A 15,257-nucleotide genomic window follows, 5' to 3' on the forward strand; every position below is an offset into this window, starting at 1 on the left:
TGCCACCATTAGACTTTAATGGCTTGAGTTCAATCACCAGGACCCGTGCCCCACATGATAGAAGGAGAGAACTGACTGCCTGGGGTTGTCCTCTGACCTTCAAATGCACAAACAAGGAGGCAAATAAAGGAATAAATAATATTAAATGTAACAAAGGGGGGGGGATTGAGTGGGGTGGCGTACACCTTTAATTTCAGCACTTCAGAGACAGAGGCCAGAGATGGGAATTTGAGGCCAGCCTGGTCTACATAGAGATTTCCAGGCCAGCCAAAGCTACATAGTGAGACTCTCTCTCAAGAAAAAGAATGTTCAAAAAAATCGTAAAGAGGTCTCTTGCTGCAGCAACCCGAGTGGGAGTACCTGGAGCGCGAGCTCAGAACGAGAATCCACGAGTTGTAAGAAAATGACAGACAAGGCGGACATGGGAGAAATCGCCAGCTTCGATAAGGCCAAGCTGAAGAAAACCGAGACGCAGGAGAAGAACACCCTGCCGACCAAAGAGACCATTGAACAGGAAAAGAGGAGTGAAATCTCCTAAAAGCCTAGGAAGATTTCCTCACCCCACCCCTTCATCTCCGAGACCCCCTCGTGATGTGGAGGAAGAGCCACCTGCAAGATGGACGCGAGCCACAAACTGCACTGTGAACCCGGGCACTTCGCGCCGATGCCACAGGCCCAGGGGTCTCTGAAGGGGACCCCCCACTAATCGGACTGCCAAATTTCACCGGTTTGCCCTGGGATATTATAGAAAATTATTTGTATGATTGATGAAAATAAAACACACCTCGTGGCAAAAAAAAAAAATCATAAAGAGTTTGAGGCCAGCCTGGGCTACATAAGACCGTGTCACAAGAACATAAAAATGTGAAATAACTCCAGAAATTAAAAAGAAAAGAAAAGGAGAGAAAAGAAAAGAAAATCACATGGGCTGAGGATACAGAAGTTATAGAACAGTCGTTACAGAAGAGTTGTCTAGCCTATACAGGACCTACAGTTCAGCTTCTGAAATACATGTGTGCTTGTGCGCGCGCACACACACACACACATATACATATATACACACACACATACATGCACACACATATACATACATGCATACACACACACATATGTCATTTTATACGCTCATGCTTATTTATCCTTTGGTAGTTTTCTTTTTCTTTGCAAATTTGCTAGGTTTTGTTTTGTTTTGTTTTGTGTTTTGTTTTCTTTTCTTTTTCTTTTGTTTTTGTTTTTCTCGACAGGATCTCACCGTGTAGCTCTGGCTGGCCTGAAACTCACTCTATTGACCAGGATGGCCTGAAGCTCATAGAGATGCGGCTGTCTATGCTTCCCAAGTGCTGAGATTAAAAACATGCATGGCCACCATCAGCCCTTTGGTAGTTTTCTATAATATGTATATCCAATTATTTTTTTCCTTTAAGCTTTCATACTTGACTTTAATATTTATGTATTGATTGTTTTATTTTGTTGATGTGGTTGTGGGGATGTGATAAATGCATGTATATGTGTGTGTGTGTGTGTGTGTGTGTGTGTGTGTGTGTGTGTGTGTGTGTGTACAAACACAGAGATCAGGGGAGGGTGTCTAGTATCTTCCTTTGTCATTCCCTGTCATATTTATTTGAAACAAAGGCTCTCATTTATCCTAAAGCCTGCCATTTATGTTAGGCTGGCCAGAGAGCTCCTGGAATCTGCCTGCCTCTTCCTCCAGTTCTGGGGTTATAGGCTTACTTGGCCATGTCTGGCTTTATGGGGTGCTGGGGTTTAAATTAAAGTCCTTCGTGTTTGTGTGGCAAGTGCTCTTACTCAGGAAGCCATCTCCCTGGGCCTTGACTTCAACGATTCCAATGAGGGCAGGCAAGATGGTTTCGCAAGTAAAGAGCTTGCTACGCAAGTCTGATGACCTAAGTTCAATCCAAGGAACCCATGGAAAGGAAGGAGGGACCCAATGTCATCGCGTTATTCTTTCAGTTTCTTAGGTTACTATATGTACACACACAATACACACACACATACACACACACACACTCACACACACACACACACACACATACACACACACACATACACACACACACATACACACACACATACACACCATACACACACACACACACACACACACACAAATAAAAATGTATAATGTGGAACTTGATGTACCTCCTAGCTCTTTCTATATCTTCTACAACCCCAAGTACTAAGAATTCTACCCATTCTTGGTTATTGAGAAAGAGCTGAAACTCTTTACTTAGGATGTTCTGGCTACATTTCCCAAGCATATGTGTCCCAGGACTGCTTCCTGTTCTAAAAGCAAGGTCTGCCATAAAACTGGCCACATGTCTGACATCGCAGGGTGGAAGGTCCACTCATTTGTATCAGAGGAGAGGACCACTACCACCACCACCAACAACAACCCATGTATTAGGGTCTCTATAGCTGTGACAAACACCATGACACAAAAGCAAATTGGGAAGGAAAGGGTTCATTTGTCTTATGCTTCTACTACTGTTCATCACTGAAGGAAGCCAAGATAAGAACTCAAAACCGGGAAGGAACCTGAGGGCAGGAGATGATGCAGAGACCATGGAGGAGTGCTGCTTAGTGCCTTGTATGACTCGCTCAGCCTGCTTTCTTATACACCCCAGGATCACCCACCAGGGACTGCTCCACTCACAATAGGCTGGTTCCACCCCCACCGATCATTAATTAAGACAATGCTCTACACACCAGTCTGTAGTCCAATCTTATTGAGACATTTTCTCAATTGAGTTTCTCTCCTCCTCGATGACTACAGGTTGTGCCAAGTTGACCTAAAACTAGCCAGTACACAATACAAACAGCACACTCAGACCTAGAAGCCATAGCTAAACATACCTCAGCCCTCTGCTGAAGATTTTATCTGAACCCATGAAGCTGAGGAGCTCTGGGTCTTCAGAGAAGAATTGGGTTAGGTATTTGGACTTAGGGTACTTTTAAAATCTCTATGTGAAAGTTCAGGTCACCAACACAGAACACAATGCTGCTTCTAGAAAGCTTGCCTGAACCTCAGTTTGCCTCACCCACGTCAGGCCTCAAGAAATCACGCTCTATTTCCAAACAACCCCAGCATCTTAAACGTTTTAGATTTTCTGACACAGGGTGAGAGCTACAGTTCTCTGTGGGTATAAGAAAAGTTAGGAAATAGATGGTTTAGGAACGTGACAGTAAGTAGGTTTTCCTCTAAGAGCCACATACCAACTGACCATGGGGTACCCAACCCCAATTGGTACATTCTGCAACCGTACAACCTAAGGCTCGAGGAACCATCATTCCTCAGAAAGGGGGTGAGAATCTTGTAAGATCTTTTGCAGACCACAAAGCCGACAGCAAGACTGTGTCTTCTTTTTTTTTTTTTTTTTTTTTTTTTTTTTGTTTTTTTTTTTTGGGGCTGGGTGCCCCCCCCGGGGCTTTCCCTTCCTTGCCAAGCCCCCCCCCCCCTGCCTAAATCCCCAACCCCAAGACTGTGTCTTCTAAACAAGGCAGGGAAGCTACATCCATGTTGTCGTAACAATATGGCTGCCTAAGCAAGGCCGGAACAATGACAACTATCGGCACCAACACGAAGGGGAGAATCCTCACTCGGCTGGACAAAGAGCCACAGTAATTTACGATGAAGAGACTGAGAATCAATCTTCCCCGAGATGAGCCCCTGTTGTAAATGACTTATCTTCTAACACCAGCAACCTCCATCTTGGGGAGCAGCTATGCCTTCCTTCGAAACGCCAGCTAGGCTTGCTGACTGCTCACACTCTGTCCTGTAAAGGTGGAGAGGGTCACTGACCCTTACCTGAGTTTCTCACTGATCCCTACCATCTGTTGTGTGTTCTTCTGTCTTGAATTGTACGTGCTCTAGGGAAGGAAAAGATGAGAGTATGGAGGGCCAGGGAATCCATGTATGTCTCTGCAGGGAATCATTGTGCTCCATTCAGGTGTGTCCCATTGGGATTGAGGAACACCTATATCCCTGTGAATAACCCCTCGCCCATGCTAAATAAACTCATTAGTTTCCCAGAGTTAACTTTGGGGTGGAATCATGCCTTGGTTTGTGCTGGGACCTTAGGAGGATGTGGTAGTCATTACTTATATCCCCCCTCTACCCGTGACTTAGTTTGGGTTTCCATTGCTGTAAAGAGTCACCATGACCAAGGCAACTCTTATAAGGAAAACATTTAATTGGGTCTGGCTTACAGGTTCATAGGTTCAGTCCATTATCATCATGGTAGAAAGCACGGCAGTGTTCAGTGTGGCATGGCACTGTCAGCCGGGAGTTCTACATCGTGATTCAACTGCAATGAGAGACTGACATCCAGGCAGCTAGGAGGAGAGTCTCAAAACCCGCCCCAAAAGTGGCACACTTCCTCCAACAAGGCCACATCCACTCCAACAAGGCCACACCTCCTAACAGTGCCCCTCCATGGGCCAAGTGTATTTAAGCCACCACAACCAGGGAAGGAAATTTAGAAACAGCTCCCTACCTGGCTATCTAAAAACACCAGTGGTCAGCCTAAAAACAGAAGCAGTGCCGATGGATTTAGTAGATTTCATTTACGGTTTCATTTACATGTTTATTGGCATGTGTGTGTGTATGCACAAAATAGTTCAAGAAGAAAAGGCATTCGAAAGGGTGTGGGGGAAGGGGTTGGGGATTTAGCTCAGCGGTAGGGCGCTTGCCTAGCAAGCACAAGGCCCTGGGTTCGGTCCCCAGCTCCGAAAAAAAAAAAAAAAAAAAAAAAAAAAAAGGGTGGGGGGACGGGAGGGTTTGAGGGAGAAGGAAGGAGGGATGTGTGTTTCCGTTCAATAAAATTTCAATTAACAATTTAGATTCAAAGCTACATGGAGTTCAGTGTGATAAACAAAGACCACGTGCCTGACTGTTTTGGAATAAGATGAGGCTGTCCTTTGACAGCTGTGAATACTGATCACCCTGGAAGCAGGAGGATAGAACCCTGTGATTTCCACATCTCCTCCCCCAGACCGTTTGCCTCCTCAAACAATTGCTACATTCTGTTTGTATAACAAACTCCTTTTCTTCATTTGTTTATTTTCAATCGCTGTACCTACTTGACTTCTGAGGGAACTTCAAGAGAAAACATCAAAGTGTAGAAACCACAGGACACAGACAACCTGAAGGAAACAAGGCAGCAGCCTACAGTGGGTGAGTGCAAACAGGTTTGGGATCTGCTCTTGACAATGCTAGGATAACAGAAAAAGAACTCTCCACTTGTGGGTGGGGGCCCAGGGGGGGTAGTTTTGTTTTTAAAGAGGATAGCTTGTAAATAAACCCACGATAACATAGATCTCTGTTGAAAGGACAAATGATTGGCCCTGATAAAATCATACGGAAGTATCAATTTGGAAGAAAAGTTCTGTTCCAAGGGACCGACCATCCTCCTCGAAGCACCTTTGATGTCCTTAAATGGTGATTAAGCACAGGCAGCTCAGATCCCTGGCAGCTAAAAACAAGTAGGAAAAGATACTTTTTTCCACCTGAAACGATTCAAAGTTCCTGTTGTCTCAAAGGGTAACATTTCTACAGTCCCAAACCTCCAGGGACACCCTGCGCTTTTAGTTGCTTCTCTGGAAGAGCTGACCCATATTCAGTTTTCCAGGTGTGGACGGTCCGTGGCTAGGTCCTGTTCATTAAAGTGTAGAGAGGAGAAAGAGATAGAAACAATAAAAAGCAAAGGAGAAAAAAATCCCAGGAGCCACTGCTTGGAGAAAAGAAAGACAATAGGAAAGATGAAACTCTTCCTGTGGCTGTGACCTGGGTGTTTGCCTCTCTCATTCTTCCTCCTTATTTATCTGTAAGTCAATCATAGGCGCCTTAAAACCTCCATTGCTTTATCTTGAGTTCATTTGATCAGCAGTATTTTTGCACATTGCTGGATCGTCCCATTGTGTATCACAAATGTCTTACTGTGTTTTTCTACACATAACTGCTGTCTTAAAACTATAGGATTGCTGGAGTTTTTATTAAAACAAAACAAAACAAAACAAAAAAACGAAAAACAAAAACATGGACATTTTGATGAATCCAACCACATAAAAACAAACACTGCCGTGATTTTTGAAAAGGATAATCTTCGATATTAAATTTATTGATTTAACCTTCTTTTTGTACCCACCTCTTTCCAATTTGGTCTAAATATAATTAATCACTTTGGTTACTAGAGGACCGAGAAAAATGCAACGTGTGACCAAACTTCCCTAAATCTTCGACTGGAAATATCTCTTTTCTTAGCCATAATGCTAGAGAGTATTTACTGTCTGATCTGTCCGCTGGGGGTTAGCCATGGTATCGGTATGCCGGCTCATTATTTAATGAAGACATTGCTTCTCGAGACACACGGCACACATGCTTGGGCACACATTGCAGATGTTTTGCTCCATTCCTTTGCTTTTAAACATGGCCAAGTCTGAATCTCGAAGCAGCTTCCCCCATCACAAAATATCCTCCACTTCCCAGCTGGCGAACGCTCCGAGAATGCATGGGATCTGTATGTTCGTTAGCCTAAGCGAAGCATAATTAGGGAGATAAATGTGCTGCCACCCCTCACACATGTACACAAAGTATCACATGTCCCTGAGGAGTCAGCGTCAACTCTAACGAGGCTTTACGTTTCCCAGGGAGATGCGGTCTAACATGGTTCTAGAAAGCAGGGGGCGTCGAGGTTTGTCTTTCATTCTGTAAAACGGGTGAAATCACGTTGCAGACCCAGGGGGAAAGTACGTAAGCGATGTGAAGATATCTAATGGCACCACATGCATGGCATAGTAACACAAATGACAGAATCAAACGGATCAACAGCTTCATCCATGTCATAGTGGGAGGCTGACCTCTGCCCCCTCTTCCCACCTGGCATGGACGGTGGTGAGAACCCACCATTTAAAAGTTGAAGGGACCCAGGCACCGCGGGAGTCGCGGGGTTACCATGCAGACATAGCCAACTCCAAGAAACACACCACACACAATCAGTCCCTCAAATGGCACAGAAATGGCATCAAGAAACCCCGGTTGCAAAGAGACGAATCTCTAAAGGGGGTTGACCTAAGTTCCTGAGGAACATGCTCTTTGCCAAGAAGCACAACAAGAATGGCTTGAAGAAGATGCAGGCCAACAATGCAAAGGTAGTGAGTGCGTGCGCAGAGGCCATCAAGGCCCTTGTGAAGCCTTGGTCATCAAGTCCAAGACACCAAAGGGCCCCAGCCTCGAACTCAGCTGTCTGGCTTTCATCGCTCACCCCAAGCTTGAAAAGTGGATTTGAAGCCTCATGGCCAAGGGTCATAGGCTCTGCCAACCAAAGCCCAAGGTTCAAACCAAGGCAGAGGCCAAAGCTCCAGCTAAGGCCTGGGCTTCAGCTCCAGCCCAGGCTCCCAAGGGTGCCCAGGCCCCTGTGAAGGCCCCATAGAAAAATGTTCCTGCCAGTGTGAAGACAGACGGACTGCTGTGGCACACCTACCTACACACTATGTGCAGATGACCAGTGTCCTATGCTGGTTTTACAAATAAACTTGAGACAAGGAAAAAAAAGTCAAAGGGCCACAGGGTTCCTGTGACATGATCCCACCGCCTTGATCTCATTTCTAATTACAACCAGAACAACAGCAAACAGAAGGGGTGAATACGGGCACCACTTACGGGTGGAGGTTAAATTTGAATTCCCCTATAGAATAATTCTTCCAGATAAAAACTTCAGGTATAGGAATGACATGGACTATAGAAAAGAAAAGCAGAATTCACCTATATTACCTCGCTTACAAACAAAATAATTTATCCTTCCTCCCTCAGAAATCTGTAGGGCAAGGTAGTAACCCCAGGAAATCAGGGTTTAGGTGGAGAAGATGGCCAAGCCACCTGTGGTGGTTTGAATATGCATGGCCCAGGAAGTGTGGCCTTTTCGGAGAAGCCTGTCACTGTCAGGGTGGGCTTTGAGACCCTTCTCCTTGCTGTCACTGGGGACAGCCTTCTCCTGTCTTTGAAACAAGATGTGGAACTCTCAACTCCTTCTCCAGCACCATGCCTGACTGGATGCTCCCATGCTTCCTGCCATGATGATAATGGACTGAACCTCTGAACCTATAACTTAATGTCCTTTAAGAGTTGTTTTGGTCGCGGTGTCTCTTCACAACAATGGAAACCTTAACTAAAACACCACCCTTCCAGCAATTTGTGAGCGATTTCCCTCGCCTGCGTTAGCGTCCTAACATAGAGTGTGATATTAAAAGGTATGACTTTCTCGTAAGACACTACTGGCAGGTTGAACTATTCTTTGTGGTATTTTTAAGTCCTTTTAAAAACACAAGGAAATAAACAAAACCCCAGGCACCAAAGACAATAAGGTAGCATCAAAAGTCTCGGAAAAGAGGCTGAGAACACACCCCAGAGTGTTTCCAAGGTACATAGAGTTCTCTTCTGCGCTTGACCACAGCCGAAGGGAACAGCAGACGGTCTCTTCCAACCAGGATCAAGGTTCAGCCCTCTGGAAGAACCTGCCATCGGGAGACGCTCTCCTGGGCACACACACTTCATTCGTACACCCTGGTTCACTTCCAGGCTGGGGACACATTCTGCCACCTCCCTTCCAGGTTTCTTCCACACTGCCGTGAGGCGTCAGGCTTTCTGGGTGGCACAGCAGCCTGAGGCTTCCCCTTCTGCAGCTTCCACTAAGCTCAGCCTCCTCCCAGTCTGAGCCACCTTTGAATAAAGTGCATCAGGGAGAGAATGAAGGGAACCATCTCTGGAAAAAAAAAAAACGTACGGCACCAGAGTCGTTGATTTATGACTCAGATTAGTCACGGGGCTCCGCATTCATAAATTTTTTCTGCCTTGTAAAAGACATTTAAGGATCTCATCTTGCTTTCTTATCAAAACTGAACATTTCATTTGACCCTTGGCTTGGAGCGAAAGTAGGTAGCTAACATAGGTTATTTTGGTTATCATTTAATTGTTTTACCTTTAAAATCTTCGTAATATTCTTTTTTCATATCTAATACCACCCGTGGTTTTTTATAAGCAGAATAATAATGCATGTTGGTGCTGCTCCGAGTTTACAGTTAATCTGGGATGTAACTATGTCTGAGGTGTGATAGTCTCTCACAGGGACTTGAATAGGAGCAGAGGAGACAGTGGACGAGACATTTTTGGTGTCAGGCCAAGACAGAGGTCTTGCTTTTGTCGGATGGAGAGAACATTCGTTTCCCCCCTGCAATTAGTTCGGACTTAGAGACTTTTCTTAATGGCATAATAATTACATATCTGTGAAAAACATCATTCTCCTTGGGCAAAGTCTTTCTCGTGTCGTTTCAGCAGCATTTGGATGAAGTTAGGAGGTAAAGCTTACTGTGTCAGAAAATAATGATAGTCTGTGGCGATTGTCCGGATTTCTTAATGACACTCTGGGCATCATACAGTAATATGTGCTTTCTGAAGAGACGAAGAAAGTGCACGGAAATCAGCTATTCATTCTGTAGGTCGTGGTGTATCTAACGCAAGTGTTAGCCCGTTAATATTGTATCATTGTCTGCCGGTGGGAAATATAAGGGTTATTAAATTACATTTGAATAAGAGAGAGGAAAAGAATGAGCTAAAGGGAATGGGGATGTATCTTAGAGTTTCTATTCACCATTCATGAAAATTCTTATATATATACACACACACACGCACACACACACACATATATAATATATGTATTTGTCCACAATGCAATTTATAGATTTCTTAATGTATGTATGCCAAAAGGGAAGTTGGGTTTCATAATTTGAAGAGGACGATAAAATGCAACAACAAGCAACCGAGCTTTTAAAGCGTGACTCAAGCATGTTTGCCAACGAAAGTTTGAAATTTTTTTTCAATACCCCACTCCATGATTATAGAGTATTTGAACTATTTTCAAACAACTAAATTTAGAAAAATTCCATATAGGCTTGATTTGTCTCTGTTACACAGACTTGGTTGCCATGACAGCAACAGGATACAATTATTTATTGCCATGACAATCTGCTGTAGGTTTTAAAAATACGTTATCTATTTTTATTAGTGTTGTCGATTGTGCCGAGAAGGGAGACCACCACCACTTCACCTAAACGACAGAGCTGGTGTCGCATCCGCAGGGCACAGTGGAAATGATTCTGCTGGAGAGGCAGAGCCCAGAGCAAGCCAGATGCTTCAGGACTCCTCGGTGACAGGCACATCCGCTGCTGACGACAGCATTCTGGCCAGCTGGCTGGCTGCGGGCGACGTTGGGCTAGGGTATGGGCTTTGCTTATGTTTGCCGTGTGCTTTACAGGGTCAGGTGTAGTCCATGCCAGAAAGGACTAGATGCTCCGAGAGGATTCTGAATTTTGATAGCCTCTCAGGAGAGAGGCTAATGTGTTCTTAGTGGCCAGATGTATGGGATTGTCCTCTCTAAAGCAGGGATAGGAAGGGTTTGAGGTAGGTGGATGGCAAGGTGTGAGTCAAACCTCCCTGTGCCCAAATGGAACCAGTGACCCAACCCCTCTCCACTTCTCTCTTATTTTCTTCTACCTGCCGCCCTTCGAGACAACTCACAGGACTAACACCACTTCCGGTGCTCCATGCCTTATGCAGGGAAGGAGTACGGTATTATTTGTATTTGAACCCACGTTTGAGTCATCAGCCACCAGGCAGCTAGTTAAGTCACCCCGATTGTTGCTTCTAAAACACAAGCTTTTTTTTTTTAAGTCACTGTGGGAAAAGCTGTTTCCTGAAGCCGGGATGTGGGTTAAACGTTTAATATGTGCTGTGCAGTGCCCAACGTGCGTCAGCCCGTTGGCCTGCGGCTTGCTACAAAACCCAAGTGGGTGGGGGCTCTTGTCATTCCCCTTTCACAGATGAGAGAGTTGAGGCTTCTTGGAGAGGAGGTTTGTCCTCAGTGTTGCCTGCCTGATTATCGTGTATCCTGGGGAACATCTGCAAGGAAGATGCTCTTCTCCATTCTTGACCTAGTCTCAGAGGAAGGTCCCTGATAGGAATACAGCAGTTTACTGGAGCTAGGTGTCTGTGGGTCCTCAGAAAGGTCTGGACTCTAGAGGTAAGGCCTGATCCTTACTGCTTGTTCCTTCCATTAGAAAGTCATAGAGGAGGTCGGAGAGCACGGCAGTGTAGCTGCAGTCATCACTAAGGAGGTATCTTGTGTGAGTGCCTAGGCTTTTATACAAAACACAAATGGTATTTGTGCAGTCTGACCATCACCGACCAGCTTATTCTGATCGCCTGGAAATTATCTTTAACAGAAACTAAACTTACTCATACAGACCAGAAAAGAAAGAAGGAAGGAAGAAGGAAAGAAAGAAAGAGAAAGAGGGAGGGAGAGAAAAGGAAGGAAGCAAAGGAAGGAAGAAGGAAGGAAAGAAAAAGTAAGAAAAGAAAGGAAGGGAGGGAGGGAGAGAGAGAAGGAAGGAAAGAAGGAAAGAAGGGAGAAGGGAGGAAGGAAGGAAGGAAAGAAGGAAGGAAGAAAAAGATAGACAGAGGCTGGAGAGATGATTGAGTGGTTGCAGGCACTGGCTGTTCTTCCAGAGGACCCAAGTTCAATTCCCAGCACTTATATAGTGGCTCACAACAGCCGCAGGACACTCCAGCCCCAGGGCATCCAGTATCTCTTCATGCATCTGCAGGCACCAAGCATGCACAAGGTACATAGACATACATGCAAGCAAAGTACTCACACACAGAACATAAACATTTTAATGTAAAAAAGACAATTCCCCGTCCTAGCCTGTGTGGATACTTGTATCCTCTCAGGAAACAAACAAACAAACAAAAGAAAAAAACCAAAATCTTGCAAATGATCGGTGGATATATATTTTAAAATTTGGATTCACTAGGCATCAAATGGACAAGTTGGGCAACAGGGCTTGTCTTTGAGTGCTCTGTGGTTCTACTGATGGCAGAGTCAGCAAGTGTTTCTGGAGTTTACGTTAGAAGTCCTCTGGAAAACTGTTTCTTGCACTTGACTAACATTGTTCCAGAAATGTACTTCTAGGACATACCCTGGATGCACTAAATGGTGTGACCTGAGGTGCAGGAAGAGCTCAGCGCTGAGGAGCACTTAGTGCTCTTCAGAGAATCTGGGTTCTGTTCCCAGCACCCCCATAGGCAACTCCCAACTGCCTGGAACCTCAGTCACCACAGAAGATCTGATACCCTTTTCCGGCCTCTCAGAGCACCTGGATGCACATGGAACACGATAGACACATACAGGTATACACGCATATGTTTAAAAGAACTTTAAAAAGATATTTAGGAATGTCACTGAATACTGAACTGTTAAGCCTTTAACATGACTACCCTGGAGCTGGGGAGATGGCTCAATGGATAAAGTGCTTATTGTACAGGCATGAGTAATGGAACCTAGATCCCCGGATAGACTAGGTGAAATCAGTGAGCTCCATATTCGGCAAGAGATCCTGCCTTGATAAAGGGGAGTATGAGCAAGGAAGACACTTGACATCAACTTCAGACTTCCACATGCGTGCACACACATGTGCCTATACATATAAAAGTATGCAGAGGCACACAGATCTTTGTGAATTCAAGGCCAACCTTGTCTACATAATAAGACCAGCAAAGACTACATAGTGAGAGACACAAAACCCATTCACACACATGGACATATCTTAAAAATTATGTCTAGAGCATATTTAATGATAGGAGTATTTTTTAAATGAGTTACAAATTGCATTAGTGACAAATATGACCAAAAAACCACCATGTACATTTGGAAAACAAATTGAAATGACTTCCACATAAATATCCACAATGAACTATTTCTGGTTCACAGTTTTTGTTTTTGTTTTGTAATTTTTGATTGACATTATCCTGTTTTCTCTAAAATTTTCCCAATGAGCACAATTGTGAATCGTCTGATGACTGTGGCAGATTTAAAGGACTCTGACAGAGGTCACTAGTAGATAGGAAAAGCCTTCAATCAACTCAACTCAGCTTCTAGTAGCTTCATGGTATGCAGATAGAACTTTGCATTATCTGGAGTTTTGTTAGTTTTCAGGAGAAGAGATGGAAACCAGGTGTGGAAAGGTTTCTGGGGGGTAACCACAATCCTCAATGGGTTTTATTTTTCTCCCAGTAATCAGAGTCAGACAGAAGTGTCTTGGGACAAATTCATGTCACTGTATTTATTCTTATTTTTGAAAGAAACACTTTAAAACTCATCACTGGGGGTAAGGAGATTAATACAAGGCTGCCTTATAGGCACACATCTTCGTATTTATTATTTCCATCGAGTCAAGACCAAAACTGCTATCTAACTGCCAGCCTTTTTCACTGAGAAAGTAATTTGGTTTCATTTTTCCAAGACTGGATACCTCTGTGTATCCCTAACAGCCCCGAAACTAGGCTGGCCTAGAACTCAGAGATTCTGCTGCCTCTACCTCCAGAGAGAGCTGGGATTAAAGGTGTGCACTACCACTGCCCAGCTGAGAAAGTAATTATCATAGCTCACAAAGTGATAACAGACATTGAAAACGGGAGTGGGTGGAATTAGGATCAACCAAGCCTACCCTTCATGTAAAATTACCAAAGACATGATATTCCAAAGAAGACAATTGTAGTTTCTAGAAAATTACTTCTAAAACCTTTCCCTTTTAAACTTTTCAAAGCCTGAGTTACAATATATACAAATTACCATACTCTTGTTTCAGAAAGGAAAACATTTCATTTAGCTAAAGGTATAATTCCTTAGATGTCATAATAGAAGTAAGAAATACTTTGTATTGTTTTTTTGTTCTAAGATGACATCTTGAATTGGTATAAGTTATATATTTTAAAAAGCTCAAGCCTTGGTAAAACACAAAGGATCATAGTGATGATGGTGGTGGTGATGATGTTGGTGATGGTGGAGGTAATCATGATGATGTCAGTGTTGATGATGGTGATGACGATGTCAGTGATGGTGATGCTGATGCTGATGGTGGTACTAACGGTAGAGGGAGGATGATAGGGATGATGATGGTGGTGATGATGGTGGTGATGATCTCAGTGATGGTGATGCTGATGCTGATGGTGGTACTGACAGTAAAGAGAGGATGATAGGGATGATGATGGTGGTGATGATCTCAGTGATGGTGGTACTAATGATAGAGCAAGGATGATAGGGATGATGGTGCTGGTGGTAGAGATGATGGTGGTGTTAGTGATGATGATGTCAAAGATGGTGATGATGATGTTGGTGGTGGTGAGGGAGGGTAATAGGGATGATGTTGATGATGATGGTGGTGGCAATGATGTTGGTCATGGTAGATAACTAACATCTGCAGTTAATGTTAGCTTGGAGCATGTACTTCAAGTTTAGCATCTCCTAGTCCTTCTCCTCTGCTCATCCTAGTGAGTGGGTCCTGACTGCTGTTTGGAGCCATACATTCCACTGTGGTGAACTTTTCCTTGGAGAAGGGAGTCACCCTCTGCTGCCAAGGAGTCCTCTTGGGACTTGCCACTCACACGCCACACCCACCTACAACTCCTCTGGTTTCTGAATGGATTTCTCTGCTAGATCTAATTTTCATGCATATAGTTTTTTTATAGCTATTTATAGTTAATGAAAGCATAGGTAACTTAGTGCATGAGGAGAAAAATACATATGTTTGAAGAGACCAAAATAGAATGTCATTTCTTTTTAAGTAAGAAAATGGGAAAATCTTCCAGCAGCATCGCCCTTCAGATACATGAAGTAAAGCTTTATGATGAACTGTATTTTTAAAAAATTGAACACACAGAAGCAGCCAATTCCTAGAAAATATGTCAAGACAATGCTTCTTCACTTTCAACCACCTGTTGAAACGGAAATATAAACCATGAGGAGATCGGACGGAAGGGGAAACAGCCTTGCAGGCTGGAAGAGAAGCCCTGTCCATCTGATCATTATTCAACAAGCATTCATTGACTGTGCATTTGTTACTAGGGAGCAATCCCCTGCTTCAAGGCAGAATCTCACTTCCAAGAGTGCTCACCAAACCATCACTGTGATGGTGAGCCCTGTGGTGCCAGCTATAGTCCCAAGAGTGCTCCTTGACCACCGTGGATGACTGACTCCCTTCTCAAAGGAAAAGTTCACCACAATGGAATGTCTGACTCCAAACAGTCGGAGTTGCCAAGCAGACATAGATGATGCCTTTGGAAACTGGAAGGAGAGCCCCAATGATCTTAGGTTCAAATAAGACGTTCTGAAGAGATCCAGGTTTTACAG

The 15,257-nt window shown here is 44.0% G+C and overlaps 1 protein-coding gene across 1 annotated transcript; it reads left to right on the forward strand.

Annotated features, from left to right (window-relative positions):
• Positions 1 to 403: 403 nt before the first annotated feature.
• On the forward strand, positions 404 to 577 carry LOC116894289 (thymosin beta-10-like). The gene has a single exon (XM_032895996.1). The coding sequence runs from the start codon at positions 404 to 406 to the stop codon at positions 536 to 538; it is 135 nt and encodes a 44-aa protein (XP_032751887.1). The 3' UTR covers positions 539 to 577.
• The last annotated feature ends 14,680 nt before the right edge of the window (positions 578 to 15,257 follow it).

This window comes from Rattus rattus, chromosome 2, assembly GCF_011064425.1.
Source record: "Rattus rattus isolate New Zealand chromosome 2, Rrattus_CSIRO_v1, whole genome shotgun sequence".
In the NCBI taxonomy this organism is placed as follows: Eukaryota; Metazoa; Chordata; class Mammalia; order Rodentia; family Muridae; genus Rattus; species Rattus rattus.